Source organism: Pipistrellus kuhlii, unplaced genomic scaffold (assembly GCF_014108245.1).
Source record: "Pipistrellus kuhlii isolate mPipKuh1 unplaced genomic scaffold, mPipKuh1.p scaffold_m20_p_9, whole genome shotgun sequence".
NCBI classification, from domain to species: Eukaryota; Metazoa; Chordata; class Mammalia; order Chiroptera; family Vespertilionidae; genus Pipistrellus; species Pipistrellus kuhlii.
The window spans coordinates 10,638,400-10,654,818 of NW_023425595.1; the positions used below are offsets into that span (position 1 = coordinate 10,638,400).

The following is a 16,419-nucleotide window of genomic DNA, read 5'->3' on the forward strand; positions in this document are numbered from 1 at the left end:
TCAGGTCATTTGTCTGAAATAACACAGAAGCTGGCATGGCAGACTAGACTTGTTGGCATTTGTCTTGTTTTGGGATTCACAACAAATGGATGATATTTTGAGTAACTTTGTAAATGAGTTGGAGTAACTTGCCTAAAATGGGTGTATGCTATCCACGAAATCAAAAGAGGCCTACTGAATTTTGGTGTAGAGGAAGCACAATTTGAGAAATAGGGATTTACTTTAGTTTTATTAATTCTACAGGGCATATGGTTGTGTGCAAACAAAGGCTGGTAGTGCATTTCAAGCAGCATTTTTTCTATGTAATTTCAAAGAAATTCTAGTCATTAAAAATGGCACAAGGGACTTAATTATCTGTTTTGATGTTTGTGAGAAATAAGTTGCTAGGGATTCTCCAGGGTTTGAGTCCCCAGGGCTACAAGTTAGATGTAAGGGCCTTGATGCCTCCATTACACTTAGCTTATGAGAACAGGAGTGTGGTGGCCTGTTCTTCTGTAGCAGGTAAGTTTATTCAGGTTTCTATGAAACAATGAACATATTTTCCAAATGTGATGATAGGGTTTTCTTTTGATAGTAAATCACTGGAAATGCTATCCAATTCTGAGTCTGATTACATTAACAAAAGAAGTTAACACTCATGGAAATATTTAGTTTCAAGTCCATTGACAAGCTTTTCACAAAAAACAGAGTAAACATTTTACCTGAAAATCGATATATACTCATAGCCTCCTTATATGCATTTACTTTTGATATATAAATTTTCATAAGAAAGAGTATTAATTGGTTCTGAGAGAACTCACTTCTTTTGGAAACAAGTTGCAATGGAAGTGCAAAGAAGTTTTAGAGACTCAGCTTGGTTTGTTATACCTGTAGCAATAATCTGCATGAGACATGTTCTGTATGGAATAAAGTAGGAGCCAAAACCCTTTTTTAAAAAAATATAATTTTCTTTGATCTATCATAGAAATTCATGATATGTTTGTTGCTTACTGCCATACATTTCTTTGACAGAAACAACTCTCTTCCCCACCCCTCTCTTCAAATGTACTGCAGTGATGGCTGCAAGAAATAGGAGTGTGGACACAATCTTTGCCCTCTTGGGTTTCACAGATTACCCAGAGCTCCAGATCCCCCTCTTCCTCGTATTTCTGATCATGTACATCATCACTGTGGTAGGCAACCTCGGAATGATCTTAATCATCAAGATTAACCCCAAATTTCACACCCCCATGTACTTTTTCCTTAGTCACCTTTCTTTTGTTGATTTTTGTTATTCTTCCATCGTTACTCCCAAACTGCTTGAGAACTTGGTCATGGCTGATAAAAGTATCTTCTATGCTAGCTGCATGTTGCAGTACTTCCTGTCCTGTACTGCTGTGGTGACTGAGTCCTTCTTGTTGGCAGTGATGGCCTATGACCGCTTTGTGGCCATCTGCAATCCTCTGCTCTATACAGTGGCCATGTCACTAAGGCTCTGTGCCTTGCTGGTGGCTGGGTCATATTTCTGGGGTATGTTTGGCCCCTTGGTACTCCTTTGCTATGCTCTCCAACTCAATTTTTTTGGATATAATGTAATTAACCACTTTTTCTGTGAATATACTGCTCTCATTGCCGTCTCGAGCTCTGATACACACATCCCCCACCTGCTGCTCTTTGGTTTTGCTACCTTCAATGAGGTGAGCACACTGCTGATTATCCTCACTTCATATGCTTTTATCTTTGTGACTGTACTGAAAATCCGTTCTGCCAGCGGGCGTCGCAAAGCCTTCTCCACCTGTGCCTCCCACCTGACGGCCATCACCATCTTCCATGGGACCATCCTTTCCCTCTACTGTGTGCCCAACTCCAAAAACTCTTGGCAAACGGTCAAAGTGGCCTCTGTCTTTTACACAGTGGTCAACCCCATGCTGAACCCTCTGATCTACAGCCTGAGGAATAGAGACGTGAAGGATGCCTTCTGGAAATTCATAGACACAAAAGTTTCATCCCACTGAACCAACCTCAAAGGGTGTTTTCAATCCCCATGAACAATAGGAGCTTATAATACCTCTAAGATAGCATATATTTGCATGAGGTTTTTATAGGTGGCTGTGATGTTAATATATTGTAGATTGGTTAGCTCAAATCCCTTGATGATGCCAGAAAAGTTAATTTTGGGATGGATTCCATTGGATTTTGATCTGGAAAACATTTGTTCCTTCAAATTCTATAAAATACAACAACCACACAATAAAAATACTACAAAGCTGAGAGAATCATCTTTACTCAATTTAGAAAAGGCCTTTTTGCTTTGTTACTGCAAGTGACCATGGGTAACTTGCCTTTAAATGTGCTTGTGTTGTGTGTCACTAAAGCACTGTGTCTTTATTGGAGATACAGGTGAATATGCTTTTTGATAAAAGGGGTAATAAGCCTTTTCTGACACCTTTCTTCCTCTGAATTCTATGAATGGACAGTCAGCTTGTGTTGAGAAGTACATTGGGGCAAGGATTCTTAAAACTGTTGTGTGGATGATGACACAGAAGATCAAGAAACTAGTCTAGAAATGACTAAAATGATTGATTTAAGACAGGAACTTACTGTTTACTCCAAAACTAGTGCCCTTTTCACTATAATACCTTTGAAGCTATTGGTGTGAGAGGTCATGAAAATTAATTTTGTCATTTGGAATGGCAATTCCTGGAGTCACTTTAATACTTCTAGCCGTGCTTGGATATTATTTCTCAAAAGCCTGCATGCCCAGCCTTATCATATCTGGGAATGATGTCTTAGCATTATCTAGTATATGTATCAGAGTGAATGTAAATATCAGGAAATATTAAGGACTCATATTTCAAAATTTCTGTTCTACTGTTTTTTATGAATGGTTAAACAAGCACAAATATCCAGTAACAAATACCTTAAAAATCAGAGCAAATTATAGCAGTTAGTCTGTTCCTATAGAATTTAAAATAAATTATAGACATTATTATTAAAACAGTGTCATATTGGAACAAATAGATGGCCATGTGAGGAAAAGATAAAATTAGATATTATCTTTATTTCACATGCCATAAGAACTCTAAGTACAGGTTTAACATTTAGATTACATAAATATACAAAATTTCTTGGCAAAAACAATAGAAAAACATTAAATTAAAAAAAGCACTACCTATAGCACATAAAAGGTTTAAAATTACACTGATAAAACTTTTGGTTCTATCATCCCAGGTAATTTCTGAAGATCTGAATTATTTCATGATAACTTTTAAATTAAAGAATACTGTAATAATACTCTACTAGTATTATTCCATTTTTTTTTTAGTATTCTAAGGAATTCCAACTTAATTATATAAATACATCTTAAAGGACACCCATTGATACACCCAAATTGGCTTCCTTCTTTTTCTTTCTGCCATAGATATTGTTATCCTGAAATATCCATGTTATATTTTTGATAAAGGTATTTAGAAAGTATAGAACAGCAACACAAACTGCAGAATTATTGAGATAACATAAAATAGCTGACTATTTGACAATGAGTTGTATTTGCTGTACTCTTTGCTCTAGACTCAACACTCTTCCCCCAGTTACTTGAATAACTTCATAATGGTCTATGCTCAAATAGCACCTCATTGTGGTCTTGCCTAACCTCCCTAAAAGATCAACCAAGGAACTTGTATGCATATATGCGTAACCGATGAACATAGACAATATTGTGGTGAAGGCCTGGGGTGGGTGGCTGGGCAGGCTACAAGAGGTTAATGGGGACAAAGAGGGAACATTTGTAATACTTTTAACAATAAAGATTAAAAACATAAATGTACCACGAAGAAAATATAAAAAATGATTCCTTCAATTATATATATTTCAGCATTAATTATTACCAGAAAATGATTACATAGTTATTTATTTTTGTATTCTCCATTAAGTATAAATTTATTGATAAAGGGATATTCTTTCTTTTTCCCCTGATACCAAAAATAGTATCTGTCTCAGGATATGTCTATAATAAATATTTGTTTCTTGAATGAATAAAAGAATGATTGAATGAGTAGTTACATATTCTCATTTTGTGCTCAAATCTCCTTTCCCTGGTTCCTGCACCAGAAAGAAAAGTTAGCAAATCAGTCACTTTGTTAAGTCTGATCAGTTAATATACATCCTTCAACCAGTCTATGTTCAATGGCATTGCTTGTTACGACAGAGAGATTATATATCCTTTGAGATAAAGGTTTTAATATAATTCATATCTGTATTATTCTTATATCAATATTATAGCTTTGCATTTAATAGGTATGCAAAAATGTTTGCTGAATGAACAAACAGGATAAAACTTTGGTTTTAAGATGATCTAAAGCAGCGTTTTTCAACCGCTGTTTCGTGGCACACTAGTGTGCCGCGAGATGTTGCCTGGTGTGCCGTAGGTGCAGACAAGACAAGAATTTTATAATTTTTCACTATTTTGTTTACTTAATATTTCATAATAAAGTAATTATAAAATACTTTCTTTGTGTTTATTTGATTCCTATTCAAGAGAATTACTTTATATATAGTCAATATAGGCACAGAGTTAAATTTTTTAACATTTTCTAATGGTGGTGTGCCTCGTGATTTTTTTCATGAAACAAGTGTGCCTTTGCCCAAAAAAGGTTGAAAAACACTGATCTAAAGGAGAATATTTGAGATGCTTTTTCCCATTTGTAGACAATTTCACCATGCTGTATTTGATTTTGAAAATTTAAGATTTCTATTGTAATAAACCTGACAAGAGATAGAAAATTCATCAGAGTGGACATTTATTTTATTTTGACTGTCCAAGTTTTAATAATGTCTTCTAAAAACATTCTTTATGAACTATCTCTTCTCTGCATTCAAATTCCTCATTTTGCCTCTATCCCAGTTCCATGGAAAGTCGTATTTTTCATTCAATAAATATTCATAGTACTTTGTAATAGTCACTGATCTGGGAGATTGAACTATATCAGTAAAGAAAAGCCAATAAAAAAAATCCCTGTTTCTCTGGAGCTTTTGCTCTAGCAGGAGGGAACAAACAATATACAATAAATCCAATAAATATGCATTAAATATATATTTGAACCATGATAAGTACTTTAAATGCGAAATTGGGAAGTAGGGTAACGCAGAAGTATAATAGCATGGTAATTGAAGGTTTCACTAAAAATCAATTTGAGACAGATGCAGAGACCTGGTATTATACTAAGCAAAATAAGCCATCAGAGAAAGATAAGTTCCACATGATCTCACTCATATGTAGAATCTAGTGAAAAAAATAAACTGATGAACAAAATAGATCCAGAGGCATAGAAGCATGGAAAAGACATGAATCTCAGAAGATCTGAGTGGGCGAGTGGGAAGAGATTAACTGATTAACTTTATATGCATATATGCATAGCCCATGGATACAGACAATAGTGTGGTGAAGGCCTGGGAGGGACAGGTGGAGGGTGGAGGGGTTCAATGGAAAAAAAAAGGGGGACATCTGAAATACTTTGAACAATAAAGGTAAATTAAAAAACAAATAAACATGCATTTGAGCAAATACTTCAGGGGAAACATTCCCTGAAGCACTATAGAAATTATCTGGGATGATAATAATAAAAAAGGCCATAAGGAATGAGTGTTTTGTTTTGTTTTTGAAAAGTAGCAAGGAGGTCTGACTAGCTGGAGAAGACCGAGGAGGGAAAAGATAACAGAATAGAAGAGATTTGAAGGAGACTAGATCATTTTTTCTGATTGAATATTGAACTTCGTAAATATCTCTGCTTTAGCTCTCAATGAATCAGGATGACTTAACTGATGCATTTCACACTTCTCCAACATAGAGTGGGTGGAATGGAAGAAGAGGGTTATTTCTGGCATATAGTAGCCACTTGGTTAATATTTGATAATGATTACTTTTATAATTATGTAATTTTGGTATCTATAGGAAGGTATAGGAGTGATCAGAGAGCTGGGGGAACTGACTTTAAAAGATAAATTTCATTTGAAATGCCCTTCATGCCACTCTAGATTTCTGGTACACAAGAATAACATCAGAGGAAGGTGATTAATTTTAATTGTTTATTTCATGACCTCAAGAGCATGAGACAATGGAGGGTCTCGAGGGTCCATATCCCAAAGGTTGTGATTATAGATATAAGAATATATGTATCCCTTCCATCCAGGAGAGGTCCTATTTTTGCCATCAGCAGGTTTGTTTTAAGATTCAAAAGACAGATTGATATTAATTTCAATGTATGGCATCTAGAAAACAACGTGAGAGGGGGACATTTACCCTTTAGATCTATGCAGCTCTTGAGAAATATTTAATCACTGCAAAAGTTGCATATCTGAACACACCAGGAAGAGGATGTGCCATTGTCCTGCAGAGCTTTGCAATCAGAAGGCCTGGCTCAGCTGAGCTCCCCAGTAGCAGCCCCACGAAAAGCAGGTACCTAGAGTGGGGGTAAGAAGAGCTTGGAGAATTTTGGAACTGTGCACTGTCTTGCTTCTGTAATTTCTTGGAGGAGTAGTCACACTGTATTTAAATAAAATGAAGTAAGCAGAGAATAAATAGACTAGTGAAAAAAAATAAAAGATACCAGCTTTAATTAAGATTATAAAGCAGGACACATTGGCCCTTGAGAGCAAAAATTACAACAAAATGGAGGAAAATTATAAGAAAGAATATTTCAGCTATTATATTTCCTGGATTCAAATATATAGAAAAATTTACTAGTAGTTTAATAATAGCTTTTGGGACATTACATTAAATGTAGCATTACTTTTTATTTTATTGATTAAGGTATTATATATGTGTTCTTAGCATTAATTCTTAATGGGCTTAGATAAATTAAGAATTGTATTAAGAAAAAGTGTGATAGTGAGAATGTCTGGCTTTGTGATGGATTGTATTTTGAGGTTGTCTTTAATACTCAAACTTATGAGAATATGAGCAGATAGGACTTTGAAGTGTCTCAGTTTCACATATGATCTGACACCTTCACTGATGGGCCATCTGAAGCTATTTCAAAGGTTGTGGGACTAGGGATAACCTTCCTAGAAATAACAGATAGAGGTTTTCCTGGTATGGGAGGATCTTAGAGGTGTTAGGCAGCAATTAGAGAATATAGGGTCAGGCAAAAGGAGGCTTTTGCCCTGTAAAGTTGTGAGTGTGAAAAACAGTTTATTATTTTTAAAAAATACATATTTTATTGATTTTTTTTTTACAGAGAAAAAGGGAGAGGAATAGAGAGTTAGAAACATCAATGAGAGAGAAACATTAATCAGCTGTCTCCTGCACACCCCCTACTGGGGATGTGCCTGCAACCAAGGTACATGCCCTTGACTGGAATTGAACCTGGGACCCTTCAGTCCAAAGGCCGAGGCCCTATCCACTGAGCCAAATCAGTTAGGGCCAGAGTTATTTCTTATATTATTACTTATTAAGTATTGTATTAATTTCTATTAAAATCTACTTTTGCCTTGTGTAATTCTGTATTACTATTTTGTCTCTTGAAATGACTTTCTAGTGCAGTTTTTAGTTCTCCTTTACAGGTGATATAGTGACAGAATGAATATTTTACAGATGTTGAAGGAAGGGGGGGGGGGAGAGAGAGAGATAATCTAGGAAAAGGAAATCTCTAAGTCAGATTTATAGTTATTATTCCTGGGATAAAAACAAAAACAAAAAACCAACACCATAAATCCCTTTCTCAGTTCATATTGCTGCTGCTTTCAGATTTACACTGTCGCTGGGCTACTGTATTAAAGTATTATATGAAATTAACAAGGCACAAATGTAAAGTGTTAGGAGTATTCATTCTTAATGTTACAGTGCGAATGTATGAAGCAAACATTAATTTTAGAAATTTCTCATTTTTTTGCTGATTGCAGGGTTGACAAAGTCAGTGATGTTACGCTTATCTTCTATGTCATTAAAAAAGGAGAACTGAAAGTGTGATGGGTGGATTTGGTTTAAAATACCATAAATCCCTTGATCTCATACTATTTTTAAATATTAAACAATACAATTGAAAACTTTAAAAATAATTCAATAATTGTATTTTTTATGTACAGAAAAGTTTAAAAAATGTTATCATGCTTAAAAATATTATACATTCAACATATTTTGCATAATAAACCCATAGAAAAATTCTAAAAGATATTTTTGCTCCATTTATAAGTTTGATAAGGAATATTAATCCAGCTTTTTATACCCTCAGTTGATTTGATATTTTTCTCTTCAGGACTCATTCAGATTCTGAGAAACGGAAACGATGATACTGTCAGAGAGAAACAAAAGTGGGACCACGTTCATTCTCTTGGGCTTCTCAGATTACCCAGAACTGCAGGTCCCCCTCTTCTTGATTTTTCTGGCCATTTACAGTGTCACTGTTGTAGGGAATATTGGGATTATTGTCATCATCAAAATTAACCCCAAGCTGCACACACCCATGTACTTTTTCCTCAGCCACCTCTCGTTTGTGGATTTCTGCTATTCCTCCATCGTTGCCCCCAAGACCCTGGTGAACCTAGTCATAGAAGACAGAACCATTTCATTTGTAGGGTGTGTAGTACAATTCTTTTTCTTTTGTACCTTTGTGGTAACGGAATCCTTTTTATTGGCTGTGATGGCTTATGATCGCTTTGTGGCCATCTGCAACCCTCTGCTCTACACAGTTGCCATGTCCCAGAAACTCTGCGCATTGCTCATGGTCGGATCCTATGCGTGGGGAGTAGTGTGCTCCTTGATACTCACATGTTCTGCTATCAATCTATCATTCGAGGGGCTCAACACAATCAACCACTTCTTCTGTGAGTTCTCCTCACTGCTCTCCCTCTCTTGCTCTGATACTTATGTCAACCAGTTGCTGCTTTTTATTTTCGCCACCTTTAATGAGGTCAGCACACTCCTCATCATTCTCATGTCCTACGTATTTATTCTCGTCACCATCCTCAAGATGCGTTCAGCCGGTGGTCGCCGCAAAGCCTTCTCCACCTGCGCCTCCCACCTTACGGCCATCACCATCTTCCACGGGACCATTCTCTTCCTCTACTGTGTGCCCAACTCCCAAAACTCCAGGCACACAGTCAAAGTGGCCTCTGTGTTTTACACGGTGGTCATCCCCATGCTGAACCCCCTGATCTACAGTATGAGAAATAAAGATATCAAGGATACAGTCAGCAAGCTAATGGACACTAAAGTCTTTTCTTGTTGAGTGTATTGTTTTAGTAGAGTTTGTACCTAAATGCAAATAAAGTATGTCCTTAAAGGTTTATTTTAAAGAGATGCTTTTTAAATTCTTGAAGAGCTAATGTTCCATAGTGGAAAAGACATGGATTTTGATTCAGAGACCAAACTTAAATCTGTCTCTTACTGAAGAAAAATCATCAGTTTCTTTCACTTTAATTTTTCATTTACAAATTTGAGATAACATAAGCTGACTCCTAATCTGATTGTAAAGATTAAAAGATAGTATAGACAGCACGTGAAATACCTTATAGAATCCCAATAAACATTAATTTCATCCCTCTTTCATATAACATGCCTGGAAATAGACTAGGCTTTCAATAAACAGATGGATTTCTCTTATAAAAAATACAAATAGCAGTTAAGATATCATAGTCGTCATTTTCAAGGAATGCAACATCTAATGTTGACAGTAGGGCAATTAAGAAAGTGGCCATTGTATATGATAGAAAATAAGTATCTTAAAGGGTTTGAGATAAACAAAGTTCAAATCTATTTAGGGACTTTGGAGAGATACCTTCATAAAATAGGTATTGTTTGCACTTGGCCTTGGATAGCAGAATAGACAGTTTAAAAAGACAAATTTCGATACGGTAGGATTTTTAAAAAAATATATTTTATTTAATTTTTACAGAGAGGAAGGGAGAGAGCTAGAGAGCTAGAAACGTCGATGAGAGAGAAACATCGACCAGCTGCCTCTTGTACATCTCCTACATCCCCTACTGGGGATGTGCCTGCAACCAATGTACATGCCCTTGACCGGAATCAAACCCGGGACCTTTCAGTCCACAGACCGACGCTCTACCACTGAGCCAAACCGGCTTCGGTTCAATACGATAGGATTTTTATTCAGTAGACAAAAGCCTAACAAAATAAAGAGTTCAGAATGTAATACTGAGTCAATGACCCAACAAATTTTTAATTGAGAGAATACTACATAGTGTATGTGTGTGTCTGTCTGCATGAGTTGTATTGTATGTACAGGTAACTTGGCATGACTGGGAAATTGAAACTAAATGGTCTATAGCCTGAATGTGTTTTCAAAGGAGCTCCAATGTCGCAGTATAATAAGATATGATAGATTCACCAACCATTCAAATGGTAGATTGGATCTCAGAAAATCTTAGAAACATTCCGAAGTAAGCACGTTTAGCACCTGCCCTACCTGTATTGCAAGCTATTTTTCTGCCTATGAAAAGATTAAAAACATTATCAATTATTATTTTAGTCTGAACATTAGCATAATCTCTGAGTCCTCAAACCGAGCTCCCATCTTAAAAAATGTGCTTGGAACTGCCCTAACTTGTTGAAAACTAATAGTCTACACAATCTTATTTGAGATAAAATAAAAACTAGAGCGTTGTTAGCATTGAGACCTGTTCAAACTGGCTAATTAAAAATACCTGATGTTGTTAACATCACCACTTTTAAAAAAAATATATTTTATTGATTTTTTTTTACAGAGAGGAAGGGAGAGAGATAGAGAGCTAGAAACGTCGACGAGAGAGAAACATTGACCAGCTGCCTCTTGCACACCCCCTACCGGGGATGTGCCCGCAACCAATGTACATACCCTTGACCGGAATCAAACCTGGGACCTTTCAGTCCACAGATCAACGCTCTACCACGGAGCCAAAATGGCTTCGGTAAAACATGACATTTTTTAAGACACTCTCTAAGAGAGGGCTAAATACAGATTTAAGAAAATATTTCTAATATTACTGCCCTCCCATATAATTCTTCCTTCTCTTACACATGGCTATTATAAATTACCCCCAGGAGAAAATAAGAACAAGCTTCCAGATCCCAGAAAGTATCATACATATCCATTTCAAAAAAACCAGAGTGTAGTCCATTCACCCACCAGAGGCAATCCCATTTTGCGGCCTCTGGCATTGAGTAGGGCGTATGCCATCCAGCACCATTCAGTAGCTCTGCTTTTCCTCACACAGTCTTATGGGTGGCACAAACCCAAAAAACAGCATATGGCCTCATCCTATCAGCCATTCCACATGTGACTTCAGGCAAGTTACACCAGCCTGCCTCAGTCACCTCATTTGTAAAGGTGTGTAACTGTACTAGTCTCACTTATTTTTATAAAAATAAAATGTCTTTTGAACAATATTTTTTATTTTTCAATTATAGTTGATACATACTATTATATTAGTTTCAGGTGTTCAACCCAGTGATAAAGCATTTATATAACTTACTAAGTGAAGACCCTGATAAATCTAGTGCCCATCTGACATGATACATGATATTATAATATTATTTAAATATAACGTACTATGCTATATTTTACATTCCCATGACTATTTTGTATCTACCTATCTGTACTTCTCAGTCCCTTCACACTTTTCACCCAACTTCCCAGTTTCCCTTTCATCTGTCAATCATCAAAATGTTCTCTATATTTGTGAGTCTGTTTTTATTTATTTTGCTCTTTAGATCAATGCTTGGATGAAGCATACAACACCCTAAAATTCACCCTGAGCTCTCAAGGCATCATATTGGAATATAGCAATATATACCAACTTGGGATAGTTTTCCCCCTGTTAATATTTCATGGATGTTATTACTGATTTGAGTCCCAAGATGGTGGTGTTTTCCTGATAACTTGTTGATGTCCCACAGAGATCAACAATTATTTAGGGAAGCTTAAGGAACATGGGCCCCAGGGACACACACACACACACACACACACACACACACACACACACACGCCATAAAGCCTATAATATTTCCCACCATAACACCTTCAGAAACAGGGCAAGCAATGCCTGTCCCACAGGTTGGTTGGTTGGACTATACACTCAGTGTTTTGGGAGTGGATTTACATGTTATTTTCTGGGATCTGGAAGCTTTTTATTTTCTCCTCGAGGTAACTTATTAAAGCCTCATTTAATAGAAGAAAGAATTGCAAAGGAGGGCAGTAGTATTAGTCATATTTTTTAAAACCTGAACTTACCTCTTTCTTAATTAGTGTCTCAAGAAATGTCATATTTTGAGCACCTTTGTGAAAATATTTTCTCTGTCTATTACAATCTCGGTAAGAAATGGGAACAATTTGAATCGCAGAACCAAAGATCTTGTAACAGCTTTTAGTGCAAAAGGGAGAGTGTAAACAAATTGGAAAGAATGCTTGATTTCTCTCCTTTCATCCTCCTACTCTCACTAATGCCATCCAGGAAACCTGGTAAAAATTGCATGGAGACCCTCCTGATGGTCCCTCTGAGGCTGAGTGGCAGCAAGGGCCCTGAGGACTGCTTATGGCGGGGCACAGGCAGCTGAACCCCCTCTGAAGCACAAAGGGGAGGGATTGCTTTGGCCATGTGCAAACATTTTGAACTGTCTCTCCATATTTTGATATTTGCATCTGTTGTTGGTATGTGCGTGTTGGGGGATGGGGGATGGGGAAGGCAGTTGTGTATATCATAGGTTATTTAGCCACATCTCAAGTCTCTACTTGCTAGATAGCACCCTCCCTATTGTGACAGCAAATGATGTCTTCAGACATTGACAAATGTCCCATGGGAATACAAATCACTGCTGATTAAGAACCTATATGTAACCAGTTCCATATGTAACCAGCAGCCTGATTTTTCTTTTTATAAATCATTTTTGTGGAATACTACATTCCTAGATGATGCCTAATAAAAAAGTATAATTATAATAAAAATGATCATACAGGAGTTGGTGATTAAATATTTGGTGAAAAATGTCTTCACATTGGGTTTTTGCCTTGAGCATCTTTAGACTTGAAAACATTTTCCAAAGGTTTTTCAAAATTATGTACTACTTTGAACTCAGAAAAAGACAACTCACTTTTACTGGCCACTGAAGAAAGAAAACCATATTATCAAAATTACTATTTGTTTTTAAATTGGGATTTCTTAAGGCACATATACTTTATTTCTTAGAAGTCATTTGAAGAATGAGAACAATACTTGGTTGTCTTGGGTTTCAGTTTAGATTCTCTTTCTTCCAGGAGTAATTACCTGGTGCCTCTACAGGAATGCATGTATCGCCCCAAGGTCAGGAGAGAGAGAATAAATGAGGGTGTCCTCACCCTCTGTTGGCATCTTCTATATGTCAAAGGCCTTGAATGTATCCATCCCTTAGTAAAAAATCATACCTTTCTGCTCAGCCAGTGTGGCTTAGTGGTTGAGAATCAACCTATGAACTTACAGTGCTCGGCAAACTCATTAGTCAACAGAGCCAAATATCAACAGTACAACAATTGAAATTTCTTTTGAGAGCCAAAATTTTTAAACTTAAATTCTTCTAACGCCACTTCTTCAAAATAGACTTGCCAAGGCCATGGTATTTTGTGGAAAAGCCACTCTCAAGGGGTCAAAGAGCCGCATGTGGCTCTCGAGCTACAGTTTGCAGACCATGGAACTAGGAGGTCATGATTCAATTCCATGTCAGGACATATCCTCAGCTTGTGAGCTCAATACCCATTGTGGGGCTTGCAGGAGGCAGCTAATCAATGATTCTCTCATCAGTGATGTTTCTATCTCTCTTTCCCTCTCCTTTTTTTTCTCTGAAATCAACAAAAATATATTTTAAAAAAATCACACCATTCTTCTTGAGTCAATCTCACAACATATTTTTTAAGAATTCAGGCAAGTTTCTATATTGTGTGTTTAAAGTAACAATTGGGATAAAATATTTACATTTTATATATGTTGTGAGGCTTACATATGCAATTTAAAAATTATGCATACACATATATCTGTGAAATATGGCTTATTATTTTATAACTTGACATTTTAGTATAGTCATTTTAAAGTCATTAAGTTATTAAAAAATATAATTTTAATAGCTTTGTACTTTTCCATAATATGCAGGTACCATAACTCTGACCATTTCCATCCTACTCGACACTGTATTTCTAAGTTTGACTATCATCAATAATGCTGCAGTGTGGCAGCAAGTATTCTTATTAATAATTTCATATTCACATTTTTGATTAATTCTTCAAATAAATTTAAAGCAGTGAATTCATTTGTCAAATAGGTCATTATAAGGCTTCAGAGTCATAGTTGCAGGAAGTTTGAATCCAAGTGTATAAATTCACTAAATAATGGCTGATATTAAATATCTAATTAACAATATTACTATACTAATTTCATAGAAAAATGCATAAAAGCTACTTTTGCCTTCTAAAACATATTGGTAAAAACAACACTTGTGGTTTAGCAATTTTAATTAAGCATTCCTCTCAGCATTTCAGTGGTAAACAGTATAATAATTAAAAAATTATTTCCTGGGATCCCAATTTTCCCAGTATTGACTAAAAAGTCAGCAGGAAAAATGGATTGAAATTTTATAAAACAAAATGGCTAATTAAATAATATTGGATGTCTTACAATGATTCCTGTCCAGGCCCAAAATTATATAGGACCAGTGTAAGGACTCACACTGACTCTATGGATATGAATGCTTTTGTGTGATCTGTGAATGAAATTGTGAGCTCTATGCATTTGTAAGATACAATGTTTGGGCATTTTCTAAACTTCACAAGAGACATGTCCCATTTGCAGAAAAAATTAACTATCTAGTTATTCTCATGTCTTTTTTTTAGGAGACAGTCAAAACTGAATTTGGGATCATGATATGGAGAATAACTTAATATTTTTCTCCAACTCCAAAGAAGTGGGGACATGGGCAAGGAAAACTGTACCAGCGCGACAGAGTTCATTCTTCTTGGATTATCTGATGTCCCTGAGCTGACAGTCTTTCTTTTCATGGTGTTCCTTCTGATTTATGGAGTCACGGTTTTGGGAAACCTGGGCATGATTGCACTGATTCAGGTCAGCTCTCGCCTTCACACTCCTATGTACTTTTTCCTCAGCCACCTGTCTTTTGTAGATTTCTGTTACTCCACAATCATTGTGCCAAAGATGCTAGCTAATATTGTAAATGAAGACAAAGCCATCTCCTTCCTGGGATGTGCTGTGCAATTCTACTTGTTTTGCACGTGTGTGGTAACTGAGGTCTTCCTGCTGGCCATGATGGCCTATGACCGCTTTGTGGCCATCTGTAACCCACTGCTCTACATGGTCACCATGTCCCGGGATCTCTGTGTGGAGCTGGTGTCTTGCTGCTACCTCGGTGGGACTGTGTGTTCTCTGATTCACTTGTGTTTAGCTCTTCAGATCCCATCCTACAGATCAAATGTGATAAACCATTTCTTTTGTGATCTGCCCCCTCTCTTATCTCTTGCGTGCACTGATGTCTTTATGAATGAACTGCTCCTATACATTGTAGCTACTTTCAATGAGATAATAACCATTGTCATCATCCTCACCTCCTATTTGTTTATTCTCATCACCATCCTCAAGATGCACTCTGCAGAGGGAAGATACAAAGCTTTTTCCACCTGTGCCTCCCACCTCACAGCCATTGTTGTTTTTCATGGTACAATCCTTTTCACTTATTGCCGGCCCAGTACTGGCGATAGTACAGATACTGACAAGGTGGCCACAGTGTTCTACACAGTAGTGATTCCCATGCTGAACCCTCTGATCTATAGTGTAAGGAACAAAGACGTTAAAGAAGCTCTCAGAAAAATGGTGCGCTCCAAAATATTTTCTCTGAGAACATTTTCTTAGTAGGACTCAGGGTCCCATAGGGGAGGCTGGTAGAGGGATGAATCGTTGGGCTGCTGTGCTGAATCGGTGGGCTGCTGGGAAATATGGGGATGATTGCACTGATCCAGGTCAGCTCTCCTCTTCACAGCCAGGGAGTAGGTCTTTATGAGTGAGTCATTTTGGTTCACTTCTCTTTATACTTACTTTTGATTACCTGACAACCAGCAAAATGTATAATTAATATACATAGCAGCTTGACCACAAATATATATCAGTTCTTTTCACCCAGACTCTCTAGGCAGTCTTCATTAAATAATTGAGTGTATTTGTTGTAATTATTGAGAGCTAATTGCTTTCCTTGGGTTGGAATGCTGTTTTAAATTAAATGCCAATTTCAATGACAATCTAAAAAAAGAAATAACAAATCTAGATTATTATGTATATTAGGGAGGATTCACTTTTCTCTAGTAGTAATCATATTTACTGAATATGCCCTCATACACACAGGTATCTAATTTTTAAAATTCTGTAACCATGTACATCTTTTTAAATTCCATCATCAATTTTACTTGAATTCCTTATATT

At 36.5% G+C, this 16,419-nt stretch overlaps 3 protein-coding genes across 3 annotated transcripts; all 3 read left to right on the forward strand.

Moving 5' to 3' along the window:
- Positions 1 to 1,055: 1,055 nt before the first annotated feature.
- Positions 1,056 to 1,994, forward strand: LOC118712630 (olfactory receptor 5D14). Its single transcript, XM_036426557.1, has one exon. It carries the CDS (start codon positions 1,056 to 1,058, stop codon positions 1,992 to 1,994), a length of 939 nt encoding a protein of 312 aa, XP_036282450.1.
- Positions 1,995 to 8,244: 6,250 nt separating this feature from the next.
- LOC118712627 (olfactory receptor 5D18) lies at positions 8,245 to 9,221 on the forward strand. The gene has a single exon (XM_036426553.1). It carries the CDS (start codon positions 8,262 to 8,264, stop codon positions 9,201 to 9,203), a length of 942 nt encoding a protein of 313 aa, XP_036282446.1. The 5' UTR covers positions 8,245 to 8,261; the 3' UTR covers positions 9,204 to 9,221.
- Positions 9,222 to 14,904: 5,683 nt separating this feature from the next.
- LOC118713078 (olfactory receptor 5L1-like) lies at positions 14,905 to 15,855 on the forward strand. The gene has a single exon (XM_036427440.1). The coding sequence runs from the start codon at positions 14,905 to 14,907 to the stop codon at positions 15,853 to 15,855; it is 951 nt and encodes a 316-aa protein (XP_036283333.1).
- The last annotated feature ends 564 nt before the right edge of the window (positions 15,856 to 16,419 follow it).

Excerpts from the sequence above, each read along its gene's own strand:
- LOC118712627 (XM_036426553.1), top strand. The coding sequence starts at position 8,262 with ATGATACTGTCAGAGAGAAACAAAAGTGGGACCACGTTCATTCTCTTG.
- LOC118713078 (XM_036427440.1), top strand. The coding sequence starts at position 14,905 with ATGGGCAAGGAAAACTGTACCAGCGCGACAGAGTTCATTCTTCTTGGA.
- LOC118712630 (XM_036426557.1), top strand. The coding sequence starts at position 1,056 with ATGGCTGCAAGAAATAGGAGTGTGGACACAATCTTTGCCCTCTTGGGT.